The sequence below is a fragment of the Bos grunniens genome, chromosome 4 (assembly GCF_055505025.1).
Source record: "Bos grunniens cultivar Pamir isolate PY7600 chromosome 4, Bosgru_T2T1.0, whole genome shotgun sequence".
NCBI lineage: Eukaryota > Metazoa > Chordata > Mammalia > Artiodactyla > Bovidae > Bos > Bos grunniens.
The window spans coordinates 74,931,001-74,956,337 of NC_141168.1; the positions used below are offsets into that span (position 1 = coordinate 74,931,001).

The 25,337-nt window shown below is 37.4% G+C and overlaps 1 protein-coding gene across 2 annotated transcripts in view; it reads left to right on the top strand.

The window, feature by feature from the left end:
* The window catches only part of ORC5 (origin recognition complex subunit 5), a 91,479-nt gene extending 67,009 nt beyond the window's left edge, over nucleotides 1-24,470 (top strand). Inside the window, exons 13-14 of one of the 2 annotated variants that reach the window (XM_086397034.1) lie at nucleotides 15,335-15,447; nucleotides 23,673-24,470. In XM_086397034.1, coding sequence (XP_086253160.1) covers nucleotides 15,335-15,447; nucleotides 23,673-23,718 — 159 coding nt within the window. In that variant the 3' untranslated portion in view covers nucleotides 23,719-24,470. The remainder of the gene's footprint in view (nucleotides 1-15,334; nucleotides 15,448-23,672) is intronic. The other variant, XM_086397035.1, reaches the window with a different exon arrangement.
* Nucleotides 24,471-25,337: the final 867 nt, after the last annotated feature.

Sequence of the window (25,337 nt, forward strand, 5' to 3'; positions counted from 1 at the left end):
TGTATAATAGGCTCCAGTTTCATCCACCTCATTAGAACTGAGTCAAATGTATTCGTTTTAATGGCTGAGTAATACTCCATTGTGTATATGTACCACAGCTTTCTTATCCATTCATCTGCTGATGGACATCTAGGTTGCTTCCATGTCCTGGCTATTATAAACAGTGCTGAGATGAACATTGGGGTACATGTGTCTCTTTCGATTCTGGTTTCCTCTGTGTGTGCCCAGCAATGGGATTGCTGGATCATAAGGCAGTTCTATTTCCAGTTTTTTAAGGAATCTCCACACTGTTCTCCATAGTGGCTGTAGTAGTTTGCATTCCCACCAACAGTGTAAGAGGGTTCCCTTTTCTCCACACCCTCTCCAGCATTTATTGCTTGTAGACTTTTGGATCACAACCATTCTGACTGGCGTGAAATGGTACCTCATAGTGGTTTTGATTTGCATTTCTCTGATAATGAGTGATGTTGAGCATCTTTTCCTGTGTTTGTTAGCCATCTGTATGTCTTCTTTGGAGAAATGTCTATTTAGTTCTTTGGCCCATTTTTTGATTGGGTCATTTATTTTTCTGGAATTGAGCTGTAGGAGTTGCTTGTATATTTTTGAGATTAGTTGTTTGTCAGTTGCTTCATTTGCTATTATTTTCTCCCATTCTGAAGGCTGTCTTTTCACCTTGCTGATAGTTTCCTTTGTTGTGCTGAAGCTTTTAAGGTTAATTAGGTCCCATTTGTTTATTTTTGCTTTTATTTCCGATATTCTGGGAGGTGGGTCATAGAGGATCCTGCTGTGATGTATGTCAGAGAGTGTTTTGCCTATGTTCTCCTCTAGGAGTTTTATAGTTTCTGGTCTTACATTTAGATCTTTAATCCATTTTGAGTTTATTTTTGTGTATGGTGTTAGAAAGTGTTCCAGTTTCATTCTTTTATAAGTGGTTGACCAGTTTTCCCAGCACCACTTGTTAAAGAGATTGTCTTTTCTCCATTGTATATTCTTGCCTCCTTTGTCAAAGATAAGGTGTCCATACGTGCGTGGATTTATCTCTGGGCTTTCTATTTTGTTCCATTGATCTATATTTCTGTCTTTGTGCCAGTACCATACTGTCTTGATGACTGTGGCTTTGTAGTAGAGCCTGAAGTCAGGCAGGTTGATTCCTCCAGTTCCATTCTTCTTTCTCAAGATTGCTTTGGCTATTCGAGGTTTTTTGTATTTCCCTACAAATTGTGAAATTATTTGTTCTAGCTCTGTGAAGAATACTGTTGGTAGCTTGATAGGGATTGCATTGAATCTATAAATTGCTTTGGGTAGTATACTCATTTTCACTATATTGATTCTTCCAATCCATGAACATGGTATATTTCTCCATCTATTAGTGTCCTCTTTGATTTCTTTCACCAGTGTTTTATAGTTTCCTATATATAGGTCTTTAGTTTCTTTAGGTAGATATATTCCTAAGTATTTTATTCTTTTCGTTGCAATGGTGAATGGAATTGTTTCCTTAATTTCTCTTTGTATTTTCTCATTATTAGTATATACGAATGCAAGGGATTTCCCTGTGTTGATTTTATATCCTGCAACTTTACTATAGTCATTGATTAGTTCTAGTAATTTTCTGGTGGAGTCTTTAGGGTTTTCTATGTAGAGGATCATGTCATCTGCAAACAGTGAGAGTTTTACTTCTTCTTTTCCAATTTGGATTCCTTTTATTTCTTTTTCTGCTCTGATTGCTGTGGCCAAAACTTCCAAAACTATGTTGAATAGTAATGGTGAAAGTGGGCACCCTTGTCTTGTTCCTGACTTTAGAGGAAATGCTTTCAGTTTTTCACCATTGAGGATAATGTTTGCTGTGGGTTTGTCATATATAGCTTTTATTATGTTGAAGTATGTTCCTTCTATTCCTGCTTTCTGGAGAGTTTTTATCATAATTGGATGTTGAATTTTGTCAAAAGCTTTCTCTGCATCTATTGAGATAATCATATGGTTTTTATTTTTCAATTTGTTAATGTGGCATATTACATTGATTGATTTGTGGATATTGAAGAATCCTTGCATTCCTGGGATAAAGCCCACTTGGTCATGGTGTATGATCTTTTTAATGTGTTGTTGGATTCTGATTGCTAGAATTTTGTTAAGGATTTTTGCATCTATGTTCATCAGTGATATTGGCCTGTAGTTTTCTTTTTTTGTGGGATCTTTGTCAGGTTTTGGTATTAGGGTGATGGTGGCCTCATAGAATGAGTTTGGAAGTTTACCTTCCTCTGCAATTTTCTGGAAGAGTTTGAGCAGGATAGGTGTTAGCTCTTCTCTAAATTTTTGGTAGAATTCAGCTGTGAAGCCATCTGGACCTGGGCTTTTGTTTGCTGGAAGATTTCTGATTACAGTTTCAATTTCCGTGCTTGTGATGGGTCTGTTAAGATTTTCTATTTCTTCTTGGTCCAGTTTTGGAAAGTTGTACTTTTCTAAGTATTTGTCCATTTCTTCCACATTGTCCATTTTATTGGCATATAATTGCTGATAGTAGTCTCTTATGATCCTTTGTATTTGTGTGTTGTCTGTTGTGATCTCTCCATTTTCATTTCTAATTTTATTCATTTGATTTTTCTCCCTCTGTTTCTTGATGAGTCTGGCTAATGGTTTGTCTATTTTATTTATCCTTTCAAAGAACCAGCTTTTGGCTTTGTTGATTTTTGCTATGGTCTCTTTTGTTTCTTTTGCATTTATTTCTGCTCTAATTTTTAAGATTTCTTTCCTTCTACTAACCCTGGGGTTCTTCATTTCTTCCTTTTCTAGTTGCTTTAGGTGTAGAGTTAGATTATTTATTTGACTTTCTTCTTGTTTCTTGAGGTGTGCCTGTATTGCTATGAACTTTCCCCTTAGGACTACTTTTACCGTGTCCCACAGGTTTTGGGTTGTTGTGTTTTCATTTTCATTCGTTTCTATGCAAATTTTGATTTCTTTTTTGATTTCTTCTGTGATTTGTTGGTTATTCAGCAGCGTGTTGTTCAACCTCCATATGTTGGAATTTCTAATAGTTTTTCTCCTGTAATTGAGATCTAATATTACTGCATTGTGGTCAGAAAAGATGCTTGGAATGATTTCAATTTTTCTGAATTTACCAAGGCCAGATTTATGGCCCAGGATGTGATCTATCCTGGAGAAGGTTCCGTGTGCACTTGAGAAAAAGGTGAAATTCATTGTTTTGGGGTGAATTGTCCTATAGATATCAATTAGGTCTAACTGGTCTATTGTATCATTTAAAGTTTGTGTTTCCTTGTTAGTTTTCTGTTTAGTTGATCTATCCATAGGTGTGAGTGGGGTATTAAAGTCTCCCACTATTATTGTGTTATTATTAATTTCTCCTTTCATACTTGTTAGTATTTGTCTTACAAATTGCGGTGCTCCTACGTTGGGTGCATATATATTTATAATTGTTATATCTTCTTCTTGGATTGATCCTTTGATCATTATGTAGTGACCTTCTTTGTCTCTTTTTACGGCCTTTGTTTTAAAGTCTATTTTATCTAATATGCGTATTGCTACTCCTGCTTTCTTTTGATCCCTATTTGCATGAAAAATCTTTTTCCAGCCCTTCACTTTCAGTCTGTATGTGTCCCCTGTTTTGAGGTGGGTCTCTTGTAGACAACATATGTTGGGATCTTGTTTTTGTGTCCATTCAGCCAGTCTTTGTCTTTTGGTTGGGGCATTCAACCCTTTTACGTTTAAGGTAATTATTGATAAGTATGATCCCGTTGCCATTTACTTTATTGTTTTGTGTTCAAATTTATACACCCTTTTTATATTTCCTGTCTAGAGAATATCCTTTAGTATTTGTTGGAGAGCTGGTTTAGTGGTGCTGAATTCTCTCAGCTTTTGCTTGTCTGTAAAGCTTTTGATTTCTCCTTCATATTTGAATGAGATCCTTGCTGGGTACAATAATCTGGGCTGTAGGTTATTTTCTTTCATCGTTTTAAGTATGTCTTGCCATTCCCTCCTGGCTTGGAGAGTTTCTATTGAAAGATCAGCTGTTATCCTTATGGGAATCCCCTTGTGTCTTATTTGTTGTTTTTCCCTTGCTGCTTTTAATATTTGTTCTTTGTGTTTGATCTTTGTTAATTTGATTAATATGTGTCTTGGGGTGTTTCGCCTTGGGTTTATCCTGTTTGGGACTCTCTGGGTTTCTTGGACTTGAGTGATTATTTCCTTCCCCATTTTAGGGAAGTTTTCAACTATTATCTCCTCAAGTATTTTCTCATGATCTTTCTTTTTGTCTTCTTCTTCTGGGACCCCTATGATTCAAATGTTGTAGTGTTTAATATTGTCCTGGAGGTCTCTGAGATTGTCCTCATTTCTTTTAATTTGTTCTTCTTTTTTCCTCTCTGATTCATTTATTTCTACCATTCTATCTTCTAATTCACTAATCCTGTCTTCTGCCTCTGTTATTCTACTATTTGTTGCCTCCAGAGTGTTTTTGATCTCATTTATTGCATTATTCATTATATATTGACTCTTTTTTATTTCTTCTAGGTCCTTGTTAAACGTTTCTTGCATCTTCTTAATCCTTGTCTCCAGGCTGTTTATCTGTGATTCCATTTTGATTTCAAGATTTTGGATCAATTTCACTACCATTATTCGAAATTCTTTATCAGGTAGATTCCCTATCTCTTCCTCTTTTGTTTGGTTTGGTGGGCATTTATCCTGTTCGTTTACCTGCTGGGTATTCCTCTGTCTCTTCATCTTGTTTAAATTGCTGAGTTTGGGGTGTCCTTTCTGTATTCTGGCAGTTTGTGGAGTTCTCTTTATTATGGCATTTCCTCACTGTGTGTGGGTTTGTGCAGGTGGCTTGTCAAAGTTTCTTGGTTAGGGAAGCTTGTGTCGGTGTTCTGGTGGGTAGAGCTGGATTTCTTCTCTCTGGAGTGCAATGAAGTGTCCAGTAATGAGTTATGAGATGTCTATGGTTTTGGGGTAACTTTGTGCAGCCTGTATCTTGGAGTTCAGGGCTGTGTTTCTGTGTTGCTGGAGAATTTGCTTGGTATGTCTTGCCCTGGAACTTGTTGGTCCTTGTGTGGTGCTTGGTTTCAGTGTAGGTATGGAGGCGTTTGATGAGCTCCTGTCAATTATTGTTCCCTGGAGTCAGGGTTTGGACTTAAGCCTCCTGCTTCTAGTTATCAGTCTTATTTTTACAGTAGTCTCAAAACTTCTCCTTCTATACAGCACCATTGATAAAACATCTAGGTTAAAAATGAAAAGTTTCTCCACCATGAGGGTCACCCAGAGAGGTTCACAGTGTTACATGGAGAAGAGAAGAGGGAGGAGGGAGTTAGAGGTGACCCAAATGAGATGAGGTGGAATCAATAGAGGAGAGAGTGGGCTAACCAGTAATCACTTCCTTATGTGCACTCCACAGCTGGACCACTCAGAGATGTTCACAGAGTTATACAGAGAAGAGAAGAGGGAGGAAGGAGACAGAGGTGGCCAGGAGGATAAAAGGAGGGAATGAAAAGGAGAGAGACAGATCCAGCCAATAATTGGTTCCCTAAGTGTTCTCCACCATCTGGAACACACAGAAATTCAGAGTTGGGTAGAGTAGAGAAGGGTTAGGGAGGAGACACAGGCGACCTGGTGGAAAAAAAGGAGAGTCTGAAGGGGGAGAGAGCAGTGAAGCCAGTAATCTCACTCCCTAGTAAAAAATGGATACTGAAGATTGGGTTCTTAAAGGTACAAAATTGGTAACAAATACCTAAAAGCAAAAGTTAAAAATCTAGAGTAGAGTTTGGAATTTTAAAAATACAATGTTAAAGAAAAGAAGAAGGAAAAGAAAGAGAGAAAAAGAAAAAAAAAAAAGTCACAAAAATTATAAAGAAAATATAGGTACAAAATTGATAACAAATACCAAAACTCAAAAGTTAAAAAATCTAGAGTAGAGTTTGGAATTTCAAAAATACAGTGTTAAAGAAAAGAAGAAGAAAAAGAGAAAAAAAAGCAAAGTCACAAAAATTATAAAGAAGATATAGGTACAGAATTGATAACAAATACCAAAAAGCATAAATTAAAAATCTAGAGTAGAGTTTGGAATTTCAGGAATACAATGTTAAAGAAAAGATGAACAGAAAGAGAGAAGAAAAAAAAAAGTCACAAAAGTTATAAAAAAAAATATAGGTACAAAATTGATAACAAATACCAAAAAGCTAAAATTAAAAATCTAGAGCAGAGTTTGGAATTTCAAAAATACAATGTTAAAGAAAAGTAGAAGAAGAAAAAAGTCCCAAAAGTTATAAAAAATATATATATGAAGTTTGCTTTTTAAAAAACGGGTCTTTTTTTTTTTTGCAAAGTAATAGTAGGTTATAAAAGTGAAAATTAAAGGAGTAATAGAGGACTTAAAATTTTTTAAAAAATTAAAAAAAAAAAAAGAAAGAATGATTGTAAAAATAGTAAAAAAATATATATACGACTTTCTCTGATGTTGTTGTGGGTATTGTGGGTTCAGTTCATTTTCGGCTAGTTCCTTGTTCCGGCTTATATTTCTCAAGATCTATAGGCCCCTTCCTGTGTAGTCGGTACTAACCATGGGGTTTTAATCTATTGCCTGTCACTTCCAAGGCGGTTCCCTCTGTTATAGCTTCTTCTGTTTGCTGGTCTCTTCAATGTCTGATTTCTGCCCTGATACAAAGAGGGCGGTGGTGGACACCTTTTTTTTTTTTTTTTAAGGCTCACTTGTTCAGTTGTGCTGTGTGGAGGGAGGGACGCTGCAAATAAATAAGACTGGTGTGTGCTTGCAGTGCCTCAGCCACACTGGGCCTGCCCCCACTCACGGCGCATAGCCTCCCTGCCCACACTGCTCAGGCTCTAGATTGCTCCGCCGAGAACTATCCGCAGCCAGCCCTGGGCTGCTTGCACCTCCCAGGTCTAAGCCACTCAGGTTCAGGCACTTGGGTAGTCCTCAGAGGCACAGACTCGGTTGGGCCTGCATTTTGTGCCCTTCCCAGGTCCGAGCAGCTCAGACAAGAAAGATAAGACATATACTTGTCTTTCAATGATGAGGTGTTTGGCGAGCGCGGTTGCTGCCACTTACTGCCTCCCCACCACTCGATTATCTGGGTGTATAACTGGCGCACTTTCTCAGGCGGATGTTGACTGTCCAGAACCCCAAGAAGTTTTAGTTAGCAAAGAAGCCTGCTTACAGTTTTGTAGATAATGTCTTTCTGGGGCTGCGATTGCCCCCTTCCAGCTCTGGCTGCCTGTCACCAGAGGGGGACGGTCTGCAGCCGGCTATCTCTGTACAGTCCTTTGTTCCATGCGCGGGCCTGGCGGTGTCTTAGGTTAGGGCTGGCTTTTCTCGTGGTAGATATCCCACAGTCTGGTTTGCTAGCCCAAATTATTTCGCTCAGGTAGCGCTCGGGGTATTCAGGCCAGATCCTTACTCTAAGTGATGCAGCTGGAGCTGCACCTCCCTGCCCAAGCCCCCGCTTGCTAGTGGCGTGTGCAGGCATCTGTGCTGCTTCTCTGCTGGAGGAGTTACCGTAGGGCTCCTAACCTGTGGGTTTTAATTGTTTGTTTATTTTTCCTCCCTGTTATGTTGCCCTCTGTGCTTTCAAGGCTCGGCACAGACTCGGCAGTGAGAATGTTTCTTGGTGTTTGGAAACTTCTCTCTTTTTAAGACTCCCTTCTCGGGACGGAGCTCCATCCCTCCCTCTTTTGTCTCTTTTTTTGTCTTTTATATTTTTTCCTACCTCCTTTCAAAGACAGTGGGTTGATTTTCTGGGTGCCTGATGTCCTATGCTGGCATTCAGAAATTGTTTTGTGGAATTTACTCTGCGTTTAAATGTTCTTTTGATGAATTTGTGGGGGAGAAAGTGTTTTCCCCATTCTATTCCTCCGCCATCTTCCTGTTAACCCCTGTCCATCTTTGAATGCGCGGTACCTAGACCAAGTCCTCAAAAGTTTCATGGATATGCAGTGGGAAATAAAATTAGGGATTCAATAATGGAGAGAAAGGTGGGTATTCTTGTGCTTATACACGTATAGAAATAATTTTCCACAAGTTCCATGTATTTTTCCAGAATTTTTCATCTAGGCTTAAATTAATATGTTTGAGATTCAAAATGTTGACCCCATGTTGTTGTTCAGTTGCTCAGTCGTGTCCGACTCTGCGACCCCATGGACTGCAGCACACCAGGCTTCCCTGTCCTTCACCATCTCCCAGAGCTTGCTCAAACTCATGTCCATTGAATCAGTGAGCCATCCAACTATCTCATCCTCTGTAGTCCCCTTCTCCTTCTGCCTTCACGCTTTCCCAGCATCAGGGTATTTTCTAATGAGTTGGCTCTTCTCATCGGGTGGCCAAAGTATTGGAGCTTCATTTTCAGCATCAGTTTTTAAGTTAATCTTTCTACTTAATTTTTTCAGTTTACTCTAGCATCATTTTCATAAACTATCAAAGTACTTTTAAGTTGTTGGTACTTGTACATTTTTTTATGTAATGTTCTCCTAAATTATGTATTTGTGTGTTGTTTCTGTTCATATGGTAACTCAAGGAATTAAAAGACTCTGAAATTAGGTTTTTTTAATGTGAGAAATCACATTATAATTTGTTTCATTTTAGTTTAGATTTTTGTGTGTATTCAGTTCAGTTCAGTTCAGTCGCTCAGTCGTGTCCGACTCTTTGCGACCCCATGAATCGCAGCACACCAGGCCTCCCTGTCCATTACCCACTCCCGGAGTTCACTGAGACTCACGTCCATCGAGTCAGTGATGCCATCCAGCCATCTCATCCTCTGTCGTCCCCTTCTCCTCCTGCCCCCAATCCCTCCCAGCATCACAGTCTTTTCCAATGAGTCAGCTCTTCGCATGAGGTGGCCGAAGTACTGGAGTTTCAGCTTCAGCATCATTCCCTCCAAAGAAATCCCAGGGCTGATCTCCTGCAGAATGGACTGGTTGGATCTCCTTGCAGTCCAAGGGACTCTCAAGAGTCTTCTCCAACAGCACAGTTCAAAAGCATCAATTCTTTGGTGCTCAGCCTTCTTCACAGTCCAACTCTCATATCCATACATGACCACAGGAAAAACCATAGCCTTGACTAGATGGACCTTTATTGGCAAAGTAATGTCTCTGCTTTTCAATATGCTATCTAGGTTGGTCATATCTTTGCTTCCAAGGAGTAAGCGTCTTTTAATTTCATGGCTGCAGTCACCATCTGCAGTGATTTTGGAGCCCCAAAAAATAAAGTCTGACATTGTTTCCACTGTGTGTATTAGCATCTCCTAAATCAGACCCCATCCGTCTTCCCCTGCCAAATTGAGCAATCATCTTACTAATATTTTGGAAATACCTTTTGACTGCTACATCTTAAAGTGGTACTGTATCCTTTGTACAATTTATGTGATTAATGTATCCATGGAATCTTGGTAGAACTGATTCAAGGGACTATCTGTTTCAATGTAATTGCCTTTGATAATTAACCATAACTAATACAGTAAAAGTAATGAAACAGTGAGATAACCTGAAAATATTCTTGAAATTCTAACTTAACTAGATTAGAGACAGATTTTTTGTTTATGAAAAAATGGAAGAGTAAATTTAGCCTATAATTTGGATTAGAGTTGAATTAAATATGTGAGAGTATTTCAATCACAGGAAAGTAGAAGTTATAAGAAATAATATAAGGAAATGCCAGTGGGAGAGTAAAATGTGAGTAATGTTTTCTATATTAAAGGAAAAAGAAGTACTAAAGAAGCCTATTTTATTAATAAAGGGAGATTAATATTTCAAATGTTAAAGGGTTTAAAAGACATTTTAAAAGGGATTCAAATACCTATTACTAACCTACTTTAGCAAATGAATCCTTTGTAAAAAAAAAATAGAAAGGAATGAAGTTAATGAATATATTTTGCCATAGGAGATAATATTAACTCTTCTATATAGCCTCCCATTTATTAAAATTTCAGACCTACTTTCTCATTATTATTCCTACCTGTTTCTAAACTGGAAACGATAATGAGTTTGTCTTAACTTTCAGCAGTACTCACTTTCCCCGAAAGATCCCATTATTCCTTGACTGCTCGTCCTGTTTTGCGTCTTGTCCCTTCATAGTAAGGGTCTCATGACACTCATCTTGTGAGAGGTGGGAGCTTCGTGACTGCATTTTGTCATTACTAAGTGTGCCTTTCTTTAAATCTCTTTTTAATTCTCTTGTCTGTGTTAATATACCTTCGTTGTTTTAGTTTGCTTCATGTTTCTCATTCTGTCCTTTAACTGTTAACCTTCCCATATTCTTCTATTTTGTTGTATCTGTCCTAAAGAGTATATAGTTGGATTTATTTTTCAGTCACTTAATCTTTGACTTTTATTTGCAACATTTAGTTAACTTTTAGTATAATTTCTAATGTAATTTTGTTTATATCTTATCTTGTTTTATTCTATTTGTCTTGCCTACCTTTTGTTTCTTTTTCTTAGTTTTAGATTTTTATAATTCAGATTTCCTTACTTCTGTTCTCTTAGTTGATGCAATAAATATTATAACATTTATACTTATCAAAGTCAAAATTCAGTGATTTACCATCATATTTACCAGTTTCTTCATTCCTTCTTGAATTTCAGACCTTCCAACTTGTATTCCTTTATTTTCACCTGGAGGTAAATTTTAGGAATTTCTTTAAGTGAGTAGGAATATTTTGATAGCACACCGTTGTTTTTAGTTTAGAAATGTGCCTTTTATTTCATCCTCAGTTTTAAGAGATTGGTTTTTGGGGGCATACATTTCTGAGTTAACAATTACTTTTTTCAGTATGTTAAAAATATAGTTCCACTATTTTATATCTTTCATTGTTGTTCTTAAGACAGTTGTCTGTTCAATTGCTAGTCCTGTAAAGATAATCTGTTTTTCCTTTTCTAGCTACTTTTAAGAGCTTTTTATCTCTGATATTCTGTACTTACTGTGACATATCTAGGTATTGATTTCTTTTTATTTCCACTGTTGGATTTATTTAGCTCTTCAGTTCTATGATATGGTGTTCTTCATCTTTTTGAATGAATTTTCATCCATCATCCATTATCTTTTCATCCATTATCATTATCTTCTGCCCCTTTTTTCTGTCTCTTTTCCTTCCAGAAATTTGATTAGAAATATGTTAGATTTTCTCATTTTGTCTTTTCTAGTCTCTTTAGTTTGCATTCTGTATCATTTTTTCAGAACTACCAATGTATTCCTTAATTTTCCCTACATCTGGGTCTGATATGCCATATAATTTTTAATTATATTTTTCATGCAGTTTTTTGTCGATTCATTTTTTTATCCACTTCATTTCCTGGTGAAACTGACACATTGAGCATTTTTTCCAAAGGGATTAATATATGTGGCCCATTATTGATCTGTTCAGAAGTATTTTTTTTAATTGAAATATAGTTGATTCATAATGTTATGTTAGTTTCAGGTATACAACATGGCAATTTTATATTTTTTTAGATTGTTCTCCAATTAAAGTTAATACAAAAAATTGGCTATATTTCTTATGCTGTGCAATAATCCTTGTAGTTTATTTATTTTATTCCCAGTAGGTTTTACCTTTTCATTCCCTCCTCTTGTCTCATCCCACCTTCCCTCTCTCCACTCATAATTGATAGTTTGTTGTGAATGTTTATAAAATCTCATACAGATATATTTTTTTTTACTATTTATTTATTTTTGGCTGCATTGGGTCTTTGTGGCTGCCAGGGAGCTTTCCATAGTTGTGGCAAGTGGGGCTGGTCTCTAGTTGTGGTGCGTGGCCTTCTCATTGTGGCGGCTTCTCTTATTGAGGAGCCTGGGCTCTAGGGCACACAGGCTTTAGTAGTTGCTATGCATGGGCTCAGTAGTTGCAGCTTACAGGCTTAACTGCACTGTGGCATGTGGGATCTTCCTGGACCAGAGATTGAATTGGTGTCCCTTTCATTGCAAAGTGGATTCTTAACCAGTAGACTACCAGGGAAGCCCTCATATAGATGTTTTTAACCTTAGGTAGTTTTATCTTTTATTTTCTAAATAAATTAAGCATGGCATATAATTCAGAAAGCTATAGGAAATATATGAAACAGTTTTCAAATAAAATACAGTGATTTTAAGTAAACTATTGGATTATTAGAAAAGAAACCTATTTGTTAAATTTGAGATTGCAAAGTGCTAATAGTAATAATATAAATAGTAGCTCATATTGAATATTATGTTTCAGGCACTGTGTTGAGTTGCCTTATCAGATCAGATCAGTCGCTCAGTCGTGTCCAACTCTTTGCGACCCCATGAATCGAAGCACGCCAGGCCTCCCTGTCCATCACCAGCTCCCGGAGTTCACTGAGACTCACGTCCATCGAGTCAGTGATGCCATCCAGCCATCTCATCCTCTGTCGTCCCCTTCTCCTCTTGCCCCCAATCCCTCCCAGCATCAGAGTCTTTTCCAATGAGTCAACTCTTCGCATGAGGTGGCCAAAGTACTGGAGTTTCAGCCTTAGCATCATTCCTTCCAAAGAAATCCCAGGGCTGATCTCCTTCAGAATGGACTGGTTGGATCTCCTTATAGTCCAAGGGACTCTCAAGAGTCTTCTCCAACAGCACAGTTCAAAAGCATCAATTCTTCGGCGCTCAGCCTTCTTCACAGTCCAATTCTCACATCCATACGTGACCACAGGAAAAACCATAGCCTTGACTAGATGGACCTTTTTTGGCAAAGTAATGTCTCTGCTTTTGAATATGATAGATGACCTCATTTAATGGGCACAATACTATTTCATACATTTTTAACAACCAACTTAATTTTTTTGTTTCATTTAACTCTTAAACTAGGTAAATGTGAGCTCTTTTATAAAAATGTTGAGTAACTTAACATTTTTTATCTGTTCATCAACTTTACTCATATGTACCTTTTAAATACTACTAAGAAAATCATTAATGGAATGACAACTGGATAACTATAACCTCCACAATGAGCAGAAACTTACAGTGCATACCAGGTTTCCAATTTAATGGTCAGGGAGCCCTTAGTCCTGTTGTTGGAGACATACTGACTTGTCTGTTCCCTTGAACACTCCCTTTTTCACAGATCATCCTCATTCTTTTAACACATTTTTATTCAGGTAAGATTATAATACAACTTATTAGAAGTTAGCTCTTTCAGCTATGATCACATTTTAGCCATTCTTTTCATAAGTTTTTGAATTGTAGTTAGGAGACCTAAATCCTAGTCAAGTAAGTTTCTGCCATTATGTAGTCATTATCACTTTGGATAAGTCACTGAACATTTTGATATATACATTGCTAAATTATCTGAATCTAGCAATTTTTCAGTGTGAGAGTTTGACAAACTTTTTCCAGTAAGGGGCCTATATAGTAAATATTTTAGGCTTTGCAGTCCAAGAGACAAAAATGGAAGATACTATTATGATATAAGTACTTGTATATAAGTAAGAGAGAAAACTCTTGTCTCATTCCACTTGCTGGCCTGTCATAGGTGATCCCATTTGTGGGCATGGTTTGTACTCAGTTACCATCAGCTCAAGACATTCTTGGAACAAAGAGGGAAGGGAACTGGCCGGCAGAATAGGAAGAGTGACCACTTGTGGTTAGTTTCATTCTTTGTCACAGTGGCTTTCACGTCCCTGTGTACTCTTCTTTCCCTCTGGAGAATCTAGCTTTCTTATCAAATTTCAAAGAATTGCTAGTATACAGACTGCATTCTGTGATATTCCCCTCTTAAAAGTAAAAAATGCTAGAGAAACTTTATGAGTTGGAAATTAAAGAATTCTAAAATAGCTTGGAGCCAAAAGAAAAAAATCAAAGTGGAAACTGGAGTATAAAACTATTTCCAGGATAGTAGAGTAAACCAGTGGAATGAAAAAATAGTATAATTCAGTTCAATGAAAGGCAATAAAGGAATGAGAAAGACACAGAGAAAAAATAGAAAAGTTGACACAGTAGTAGAAACAAAATTTTAGAATATCTTTTCAGTGAAGGGAAATAGAGTATATATTCTACCCAAAAGGTAAAGCTTGTTAGACTGGCCTATAAAAAATATCCCTCTGCATATTGTTTATGTGAGAGCTGTTTAAAGTTAAGAAAATATAAAACTTGTAAGTTTTTATTGAAAAAATGCTTTGTATTTGCTTAATATAGTCTTTTCTGTATATAAAATACTGTGGTATCTACCCATCTGTTGGTTTTTAAAAATTGTTAATATTGACAGCTGACTGAACACTGCATAACAGTTCCCCCTTTTAAATTGCAATAGTAGAGTCTGCGTAGTGTAATAGAGTGAGCATGAACTCTAGGTTTGAATTCTTACTAAGCCACCTGTCAGTTCTGGGGTCTGAGGAAAGTTACTTAACATCTCTAAGAATCATTTATAAAATGAGTATAATAGCATCCACCTTGTAGGGTTATGAGACATAAATAAGATGCTGTGTATAGAGTACCTGGTACCAAGCAAATCACTACTACTGTTACTGTTTTTATCATTCAGAATGTTTACTGCATCTCAAGGTATTGATCACAGATTAAGTGAACATTTTTTTTTATTATTCCTAAGGCATATGATTAAGTATTAAAGATACTGTCACCAGCAGTTACAGATCACCAAGTCTCCTGATCTTCCTTCTTACCATTGTTGGCTTCTTTTTCTGTTGGCCTTCAGGAGGTGAGGGGAAAAAAAAAATTGGGAAAAGAAAATAGGCTACTCAAAGAATTCCAGCTCTTGGGTCAGCTTTGTTTCTTGGATTTCGGAGCACTTAATATTTCTGTCAGCGTTATGCATGTGAAATTATTTTGGATTTTGGATTTTTGACTTGTCAAAATGCACTTTTGCCATTGTTAATCTCCCTGCTGTTTTCCTGACTGCCTAACTGAGGATCAGTTTGAAAGCAAGACTAAGTCTAGATCTGAAGGATGTATTTCTTAGCTAACCAGCTACTCAACTCTGAAAAAGGCCCACTTTCACATTTTAACTGCTCGATTCTCAAGGGAGTGCAGATTTGATATTCTGAGGTATTTGGATAGAAAGTTCATAAAATTTTTATGGAGAGAAGGAATGTCCTTTGTTTATAGTTTTTAAAGGTTAGCAGTCATATGTGTGTCGTTAGTTGAAATAAATTTATCTCTAGTGGAGTCCTTAAAGGTTGATCATTAGTTTGATTAACTAGGACGTTAAGCATATGTACAAATTTGTTTATACAAATTTCAAAGTGGTCATATTTGCAGATGCTCTTGTGAATTCTGTTACATATTGTTATCAAAGTAACTATAAAATGTTTCAGAAACAAGGACATCATGCAATCTGGTTAAACCATTTTCTCATAAAAATACTTTTCTTATTTTTAGATTACCTCTTTAGTGACCCTTCAGCTGTTAACCCTGGTTGGCCATGACGATCAACTTGATGAACCAAAATACAAATGCACAGTGTCTCTAGACTTCATCAGAGCTATTGCTAGGTAAGCATAGAATAATCATTAATGGTCTTGAATTATGTAAATGATATACTAAGTATAAAAATTAATCTTCTTCCTAATGTAATGTCATTAGTCATTTAAGCAAGAGAAGATCATTTAAATGCCGAGAATGACTATTTCACTGTAGAATGAACCCTCTCATCAGATTTACAAATGACAAAATTCAGAGAATTAGTTAACATATGGCAAAAATCAAGATTCTGAGAGTCTGAGACAGACCGGAATAGTGGTCCTATAGTAGCAAGGTAGGATTTAATGGGCAGCTGACTACAGATAACTTGTATATACTATAGTGTATGTGTGTTTGTGTTAGTTGCCAAGTCCTGTCCAACTCTTTGTGACGCCATGGACTATATAGCCCACCAGGCTCTTCTCTCCCTGGAATTTTCCAGGCAAGAATACTGGGTTGCCATTTCCTTCTCCAGGGGATCTTCCTGACCCAGGGGTTGAATCTGTGTCTCCTTCATTGGCAGATGAATTCTTTACCACTGAGCTACCTGGGAAGCCTGCCAATTATCTCTAGTAGTAGCTTCTTACTTTCTCAAACTCCTACCTCTCAGGATTGGATGCTCTTTAAGTGTTATCCTTTCTTTTTGTTGCCACTTCTAGATAGTTATTTTCTCCCCAATTTCTTGCAAAAATTTGAATTTCTTTGAGACTTTTACAGTCTGGCTCTATTTCCCTCTTTTTCTAATTGATTATCTTCTACCAGCCTCACAGCCATTCCACCACATGTATTGAAAAGTAGAATATGTGGTTTACAGGTTTCTTTTCGATCTAGATTCTGATTCTTGACTGTATTCAAACCACAAGTCCTAACATCTGTGTTCACTTTGTTCAGCAGTTACTGCTTCAGAGAACAAAATTGAAACTGAGTTGAGAACTCCTTTCACTACCTACATATGTGCCCGTCTTCTGTCTTTCCTTTATCAGTAGATTGGGGTTCCTTCTCCTATGTCAAATGGGCTCTTCCACTTCTGCTCTGAATTCCATCTCCTTCCTTTTTCCAGCATCTTTCCCAGCCCTCAGACTATGTGTTCTCAGTGGCACCCAACAGGATTGACTACTCTCTCTCTTTTAAAACTCTTCTCCTAGAGTGCATGATTTTAATCTTGTGATTTTCATCTTTATTCCTTGGCTGTTTCTTCTCAAGCTCATTTGTCAGCTTATCCTATCCAACTGACCTTTACATTTAGTTGTTCCTTGAGGCTTGGCTCTTTTCATATTTTTTTTCCTAGACTATTTTTATTTACTCCTGACTTCAACAACTATCCATGTGCTAATCATACTCCCCAGTTTTTTAGAGGCCAGACCTTTTTTCTAGTATTCTTGACTTTTGGATATTTCCCACCTGTATCAATATATTTCCAAAACTGAACTCAGGAATTCCCCCTTCTTCTGCTTGCCAACAAAAAAGGAATGATGCCGCTTTATTTCAGTGTTCCCTGGTTCAGTGATTAGCACTGCAGTCTGTCATATTGCACAGGCCTAAAACCTGGTAGTCACTAGTGACATTTGTCATCCCCCTACTCCCAGTATCCAAGCATTAGTCTTTCTGAGCCTGTCAAGTTCCTCCTATGTTCTCAATTCATTGACTTTTGTCCTTTGTACCATTAATGCTCTAGACCAAGCCCCTGTTATCTCTTCTCTGGTAACCTTCTAATTGGTTTTCTGTCTACTCTTTATTCTCTTATAATTTGTTGTCTACACTATTGCCAGAGTGATCTAGTAAAAATTTAATGTCACCCTTCTACTTAAAAGTCTTCAATAATTTCCTGTAACTCTTAGGATAAAAAACCAAAATGTTTAAAATAACTTTCAAGGCCCCAGTGACTTGGGCTCAGCCTTTGTGCCCAGCCATACCTATCACATACATCTTCTCCTGTAGATATTTATACTTTGACCACCTTGGGTTTTTTTTTTTTTTTTTCAGTTCTTCACATTCACCATTCATTGCATATGCAACACTTTCCAAATCCTCTATCCAGCTAACTGCTACATAACCTTTAGATTTCAGTTCTGTCCTCAAGCATACTATGACCTCCCGTTGTCCACGCCCTCCACCCTACTCCCACACACTATTCACAGTTTATCCAGGTCCCCTTATCTTCTGAGACTTACCATTATTTTATTTAAATAATTCATTCAATAATTAGAACTCATTTTTCTTCTTACAGTATAAGCCCATGAAGAGCAAAGCAGAGACTGTGTCAATCACTAACTTACTCAAACCTTCTCAGAGGGTGGGAAGAATTGAGAGTAGCACTGAAACATATGCATTACCATGTGTAAAATTAGATAGCTGGTGGAAATTTCCTGTATGACACGGAGTTCAAGTCCAATGCTCTGTGACAACTAGGAAGGGTGGGATGTAGTGGGAGGTGGAAGAGAGGTTGAAGAGGAAGGGGACATGTGTATATCTATAGCTGATTCATGATGATATATGGCAGAAACCAACATAATATTGTAAAGCAATTATTCTCCAATTAAAAATAAATAATTTTAAAAATTGTGAGGTTACTTAAAATTGTAATTTTAAAAGATAAAAACACAGGAAAGTACTCATGATACAAACTTAAGTGGTTAAAACATTAATACAGAAAGTTGTATATCCAAGAAAGGCAGAAAAACCTAAGGCAAGGGAATAATGGTCAAATTGTTGGTTACTGCCAAGAAATCAGGCAGAGTCTGTCTAATGGTAAAGCTATCATTTGTGACTTTAACAAGAACACTTTCAGGGATACAGTGGGGTACAAGTTAGAATATAGTGCATTAAGTGGTATTTGTGAGTAAGTTGATGCCACACATACAAAGAATTCTTTTTATTCACTTAAGATTTATTGTGATGTTGATTATGATCACTATACTAGGCTTTGGGGAGGTAGCAAGATGTATAACAGATCTGTATCCTGCCCTCATGTACCTATTTTCTAGACTATTTTTGCTATAAAGAATAGAGGATTGTTACCTACTAAACAGCTTGTGGGGGCATGAGTAGCTTATTATTTTTAAAGATATGAGCATATTTAAATGCTGATAGGAAAGAACTTGTAGGGAAGAAGAGTTAATGATACAAAAGAGAGGTGACTAATTTAAAGTCCTTGAAAAGATATATATAACATGGGATTTAGAAACTTGAGTTAAAGAAATAGCCCTAAATGAGAGAGGGGACTCCTTTTTCATTATACAATAGGATAAGGTGGTTTCAGATGGAACTGAATTTAGAGATCTGTTGGCAAGAAGTTGAAGGAGCATTGACCTGAGGCCTTCTGTTTTCTGTGTAAAGGTAAAGGCAAGAGACTTAAGGACAGAAATACAACGGTTTGAGACAAATATGGATATTTGAAATAGCTGCCACGGAGAATGGAGGAAAGTGCTAGCAAGGAGAGCAACTTGCTGAGAGTGTTGAGGGCCCAGTCGAGGTTCCCGGCCTTGAATTTACAGTGGCACCAATCTGTAAAACTTGTGATCTTCTCCAGCAGCATTCCATGTGCTGGGTACTGGGATAGCAAAAGGGTGCAATTGAAATCACATAGGATTGGGGTTTTTCCAGGTGAATTCAGTGGATGCTAGCAAATGAATGCTTGAGGTGACAAACCATGGAGTCTAAGCCTAGAAGGGAAGAAAGGAAGTAAAGCATGTGGAGGGCTAACAGTTCAGTGCCTGGCACTTAATAGTAATTATTTGCAGATGAGGAAAAGGCAAAGAAAGGTTTGTACACTGATTGTTTCCAGGTGTTCCAGGTCATTTAAAGGAGATTGGGATCAGGGTGGAATGTCTGAATTTATGTTTTTTAGAAGTAGAACATTTCTGAGTGTGATCATGAGAGTAAAAAAGGTCATTTGAGGTAAAAGGGACAAGTGCAATGAAGACACTAAAGCTGAGGCAGATCTTGGAATAGAGAGGAAACTGAACTGGATGCTGCATTATTCACTAAGAGGTGGTGACAGGGGGAAAAAGGGTGTTAGTGGAATGGTTTGAGTCTCACAGGAGCAGAGCCTTTTGAACAAGGACAGCAGCCTCACATGACAGAACTGCCTGGACGATAGTAGAGTCAGTCTAACCTCATTGGAAAGAGCTAAAGACGAGACTCGATCCCTTAGTGGGAGCCAACTTTCAGTTAAGCCTGGTTGAGAAAAGAAAACCATTCAAGGAAGAGGTAGAGGACATAAAGGACCTTCTTGACCAAGGAACTGTGAAAGATTTGGACACAGAAGCAGTAGGAGACTGGTTCTAGAAAGGAGCACAGAATATGGAGGTAGAGTATGGAAGAACACAGATGAAAACACGCTTAATAAGCATTGTACTTGAATTGTTCTTAATGTTAACGGTAGTTGAAGTTTCTGATTTCTTTCCCTCCACAGTCTAGGAAGACACTGCAAAATAACTTAATATTGCAACTTAAAGTTGTGTGATTGCAAATTCTCTGAAAAACCAAACTAAGAAAGAAAAACTCAAACTGCCTACATACGTAAAAGGAAATAAAATAGTACCCCAAGAGAAAAAAGTATGTCAATGTAGTTAAAGCATCAACAACGTGAAATAAAAGGATAAAGGCAAAATTATCCTTCAGTTCAGTCGCTCAGTCTTGTCACACTCTTTGTGACCCCATGAATTGCAGCACGCCAGGCTTCCCTGTCCATCACCAACTCCCAGAGTTCACTCAAATTCACGTCCATCAAGTCGGTGATGCCATCCAGCCATCTGATCCTCTGTCGTCCCCTTCTCCTCCTGCCCCCAATCCCTCCCAGCATCAGAGTCTTTTCCAATGAGTCAACTCTTTGCATGAGGTGGCCAAAGTACTGGAGTTTCAGCTTTAGCATCAGTCCTTCCAAAGAACACCTAGGACTGATCTCCTTTAGGATGGACTGGTTGGATCTCCTTGCAGTCCAAGGGACTCTCAAGAGTCTTTTCCAACACCACAGTTAAAAGCATCAATTCTTTGGCGCTCAGCTGTCTTTATAGTCCAACTCTTGCATCCATACATGACCACTGGAAAAACCATAGCCTTGACTAGACGGACCTTTGTTGGCAAAGTAATGTCTCTGTTTTTGAATATGCTATCTAGGTTGGTCATAACTTTGCTTCCAAGGAGTAAGCGTCTTTTAATTTCATGGCTGCAGTCACCATCTGCAGTGATTTTGGAGCCCAGAAAAATAAAGTCTGACACTGTTTCCACTGTTTCCCCATCTATTTCCCATGAAGTGATGGGACCAGATGCCATGATCTTCGTTTTCTGAATGTTGAGCTTTAAGCCAACTTTTTCACTCTCCTCTTTCACTTTCATCAAGAGGCTTTTTAGTTCCTCTTCGCTTTCTGCCATAAGGCTGGTATCATCTGCATATCTGAGGTTATTGATATTTCTTCCAGCAATCTTGATTGCAGCTTGTGCTTCTTCCAGCCCAGCGTTTCTCATGATGTACTCTGCATAGAAGTTAAATAAGCAGGGTGACAGTATACAGCCTTGATGTACTCCTTTTCCTATTTGGAACCAGTCTGTTGTTCCATGTCCAGTTCTAATTGTTGCTTCCTGGCCTGCATATAGGTTTCTCAAGAGGCAGGTCAGGTGGTCTGGTTTTCCCATGTCTTTCCTTAGATAGTCAAAATCCTTAGATACATATGCCACGTAATTAACTTATAAGTAGTCTAAATTCTGGTTTAAGAATTACTCCTAGGCAGAATGCCACAAACACTATTTTTGTTTATCCTATTTCTTTCTAGATGCTTACTTTAGAAAATAATTCACTTGTGTTCAGTGAGAGAATCTTCTATAGTGTTTAAAAACTATCTTTGGAATGTGTGCCCAGTTTTAATGTTGCCCTTGCAGTTACTTTATAAAATTCTGCTGTCTTAAAATGATACATGTGGGAATCAGTTGGTAAGTTACCTGTTTATATTGGAGGATGGAGGGATGATAGGAAAAAGTAGTTATCATCTTGGGAGTAAATGTTTCTTAGAGGGATGATCTTACATACTCAATTCCCAATTAATTTAGCTTTTTTTTTTTTTTTTAAGTCCAAAAGCTTTAACTGTATGATTCAGTTTGCTTTAGTACTTCCCACTGGCAAAGCAGAGAAATAGGATGTCATGAACCTTTTACAAATGCTTACTGTTTTTAAGTCAGTCCAATCGTTCTATAAAGAAAAATTTATTGCATAAACTGTGCTGCAGTGTTAAACAAATGGATTATTAGATAAGATGGAGTTCTGCCACTAACAAATCACAGTATTTTCATTTGTTTTAATTCTAGTACTAGTCTGTTATACAAACATTTCTCTTTACCTATCACAGCATAGTTGCAATTCTCTGTTCTCCTTACCTCTCATACTGTTGTAGTTATGGCTTCATATGGATCATTTTGTATGGCTTTGTGATAGTCTTATCATGTAATGCCTTCTAGTCCTATAGTATTGCAACTTTGTTTTAATCATAGCTTCTTTAAACTTTTCTTTTCTATTCAGTGGGGAAAAAAATAATAAATCCAAAAGACAATAAAACTTAATATTAAGTTCAATTTACTTTGTCACTTTAGGTTTATAACCTTAGGACCCAAAGTCATTGTAGGGAAGTGTGCCTGGAGAGATGTACGAATCCAACTGTCCTTTTTGCCTATGGTTAGAAATAGCCTACTGTGTCTTTTGTCTTCTAAGACCCCCCTAAAAAAGATGTTTCCAACCAATCATGAAAAATCTTTGCATGATTTTTTAAAAGGTAATTTTTAGTGGTACATTGTTACTAGTAAATTTGGGGAGTTCTGTAATGGGCTTCCCTGGGGGCTCAGACAGTAAAGAATCTGCCTGCACTGACCCAGGTTCAGTCCCTTGGTCAGGCAGATGCCCTGGAGAAGAAAATGACAACACACTCCAGTATTCTTGCCTGGAGAATTCATGGACAGAGGAGCCTGGCAGGCTACAGTCTTTGGGGTCGCAAAGAGTTGGATACAACTGAGCGAATAACACCACTAACACGTAGTCGAATGAAAGGAAAGCACATAAAAATAAATAGCTTTATGATATAGTAACCATACCTTTTGTGACATTATGCCTAAGATAAGTTGGTTTCTTTTTTTTAGAAAGTATTTTTAGTTGTTTTAGTACCCCCAGTGATAACAGGATTGTTTTGGCAGTGTTTTTATGCAATTTGGAAAGTTTTGGTGTTCTTCAGAGAGGCACTCTTGTAGTGAAACAATTAAAGTACTCTTCATTCCATCATTAGGTGCCACAAAGCCATAGCATCTCATTTGAGCTATTTTTAAATGTTTTTGCATAAGTAGTATCTATAGTTCCCTATTCCTGATTTTTAAAAAAAATTGATATGTCAGTCATTTGCTTAGAAACTTTTTTAGAAAGTGTATTACAAAGTGATGGACAAAAACATCAATTAATGATGGTTTAATAAATAAGAGCATGCAAATTAGTGAATCTTTAAAAGGCTGTTCTCATATGGATGATTATTTTTGCAGAATTGAATACTTTAAGGCTTTAATTTTATACTTATTGCTAGATCATTATATCTAATTATTTTGACCATTTATTCAAATAATAAACCTCCAAGTCTGAATATCTATAGTGAAGAATGAATTTAGAGAAAGGAAAATAATTATATGTCTCTGTCTTTTGCTATTTTATTCTGCCTGCCGTCAGAGCACAAAAATATACATTCACATCGTCTGTTTGTTGTATCGTATTCTTGGATCATACAGATTTAGTTACAATACACACACAGGTCAGCCAGTGTAAAAAGACTGAAAAGAATGAAAACTACAAATGAGGACAGATGAGCTATGCATTATGTAATGATAAAACAGGTGTTTGGGGAGATAAACAATGTTCAAAAGCAAAGGAGATTTAAATACTGCTGCATCTGTAATTGCTTTATTCTGGTTATTAGACAAAAAGAAAATAGCTTTCAAATGAAATCCAAACTTGCTGTGCTATAATTGAAATATATGAATGTTGGGTAGTTCTGACTTCATTTACTTTTGTTAGAAAAGCAAACTTTATGCATGGGAGGGAAACTTTTTAAAGAAACTATTCCTAGTGACATTAAAAAACAATGTTAATTCTGTCATGATGCTTTTGACAGTATCATAGGGTTGTTTAGCATTAGTTGTGAATTATTTGGCATGTGCTTCTCAGAATCATACATACAAAGCTGAGCAATCTAGGGGGTGAGGATGCTAACATACTATCTATTTTTGTTTATAGGACGGTGAACTTTGACATAATAAAATACTTGTATGATTTCTTGTGAAAACAAGCTTCAAAGCCATATGGACACTGTGACAATGACTAAGCCAAACTGTGTTCATCCAACTACTCAGCTGGCCTGGGAGAGGAGTTCTTTGGCTCCATTGGATTTGTCCAGACAGGTGCTGGCCCAGCATGGAATCTGATGAAAATACTCTGATTGGTCTGGGTGAATGTGAGCAGAAGACTATTTACCAGGGACCCTGGAGTATTTGGAAAGAACGTGTTAATTATAAACAGCAGGGTCTGAGCACAATCTGTTCTATTCTTAATGATGTTATCTTAACACTGAAATTGCCTGAAACCCATTTACTTAGGACTGCATTTTGCTCTGTGAACTATCCCCTGCGCTTTGAACGTGCCAGCAGCCCTTGTATATAAGCCCAGTCTTTTCACTTCCTCTCCACAGGAGCCTCTGCAGTTGCTTGCCAAAGCAGATTTTCCTAAGGCCACCACTTTAAAAGATCATAGTTGCAAAATATAATAAGTAGAAGTTTTTTGTTATTTTAAGATCCAAGTTTATATATGTCTATCTTTCACCCTGATTTTCTCAAAAGGCAAGGTAGTTTGATCACATAGGGCAGCTTTCCACCTCTAAGCCTCCTTGATAACTGCAGTATACTTAGGTGAGATTTATCTAGTCACTCTGGCAATAAACTACTCAACATAGCTTTTTAATCTGCATAATGGTTTTCTTTCCTTTTTTTAATCACTGACCTTTAATAGTTACCCAATAAAAGTTTTCCTGTTACATTATTTATGAACCTGGGGTCTGATTTTCTTACCTACTTTTGAAGTTTTCTGTTAGCACTTAAATGCTTGAAAATTATTTTGAACAGATTTAAAGTGCTTAATTACAGAGCCTAGTTTAAATTTCAGTCGCATTTTATACTTTCCTTCTTTTTTTGGAAAAAAAAATTCTCACAATAGTCACCTCCAAATAGCAATAGGAAGCCTGTTAATGTAGTGACTGACACTTTCTGGATCAAAGAAAACAAAGAATTGTCTACTTGCATTTATTTATAGGTACTGAATGGGGGGAAGGAATGAAATTATTCTTTGTCTCCCTATATAAGATAAAAGATAGCAAGGAGCACCCTCGCCCTCTGTCTCTTGTCTCACGGAAGATGGTAAAATTTTGTGTTCTACAAGATATTTGGAGAAGCTAGGGCCAGGAAAAAACCATGTGCATTGCAAATTCATTGCAAATGCACTTAGAAATCTGTGTATCATTCAAGTAGAAGGCAGTTTGAGTAGCTGATTCAAGGAAGAGCAATGCTACTTGAGGGAATTTTCATCCCCTTTATAATTTGCCATCAAGTGGCAAGTCTACTGTGCAGCCTTCTTGGAAAGCTTGGGATCAGTGAGCATTTTGAGGGAAAAACTCTGGAATTTGAGGGGGGAAAGAGTTTGTCAAATAGGGGACTGGGGAAGACAAAAAGGAGGCAAGCGTTCCTGTATGTGACTCTCTGTGCCTCCTCACTGCAGGCCACCTGTCCCCTGCCCAGCACCTTGCTCATCTTGCACTGCCCGACACTGCTACCAGCCCTGTGTGTGGCTTCCCTGCAGAACACCTTGTAACCAGATTTTCCCTGCCTCTGACTGGGCCATCAGAACTGCTAT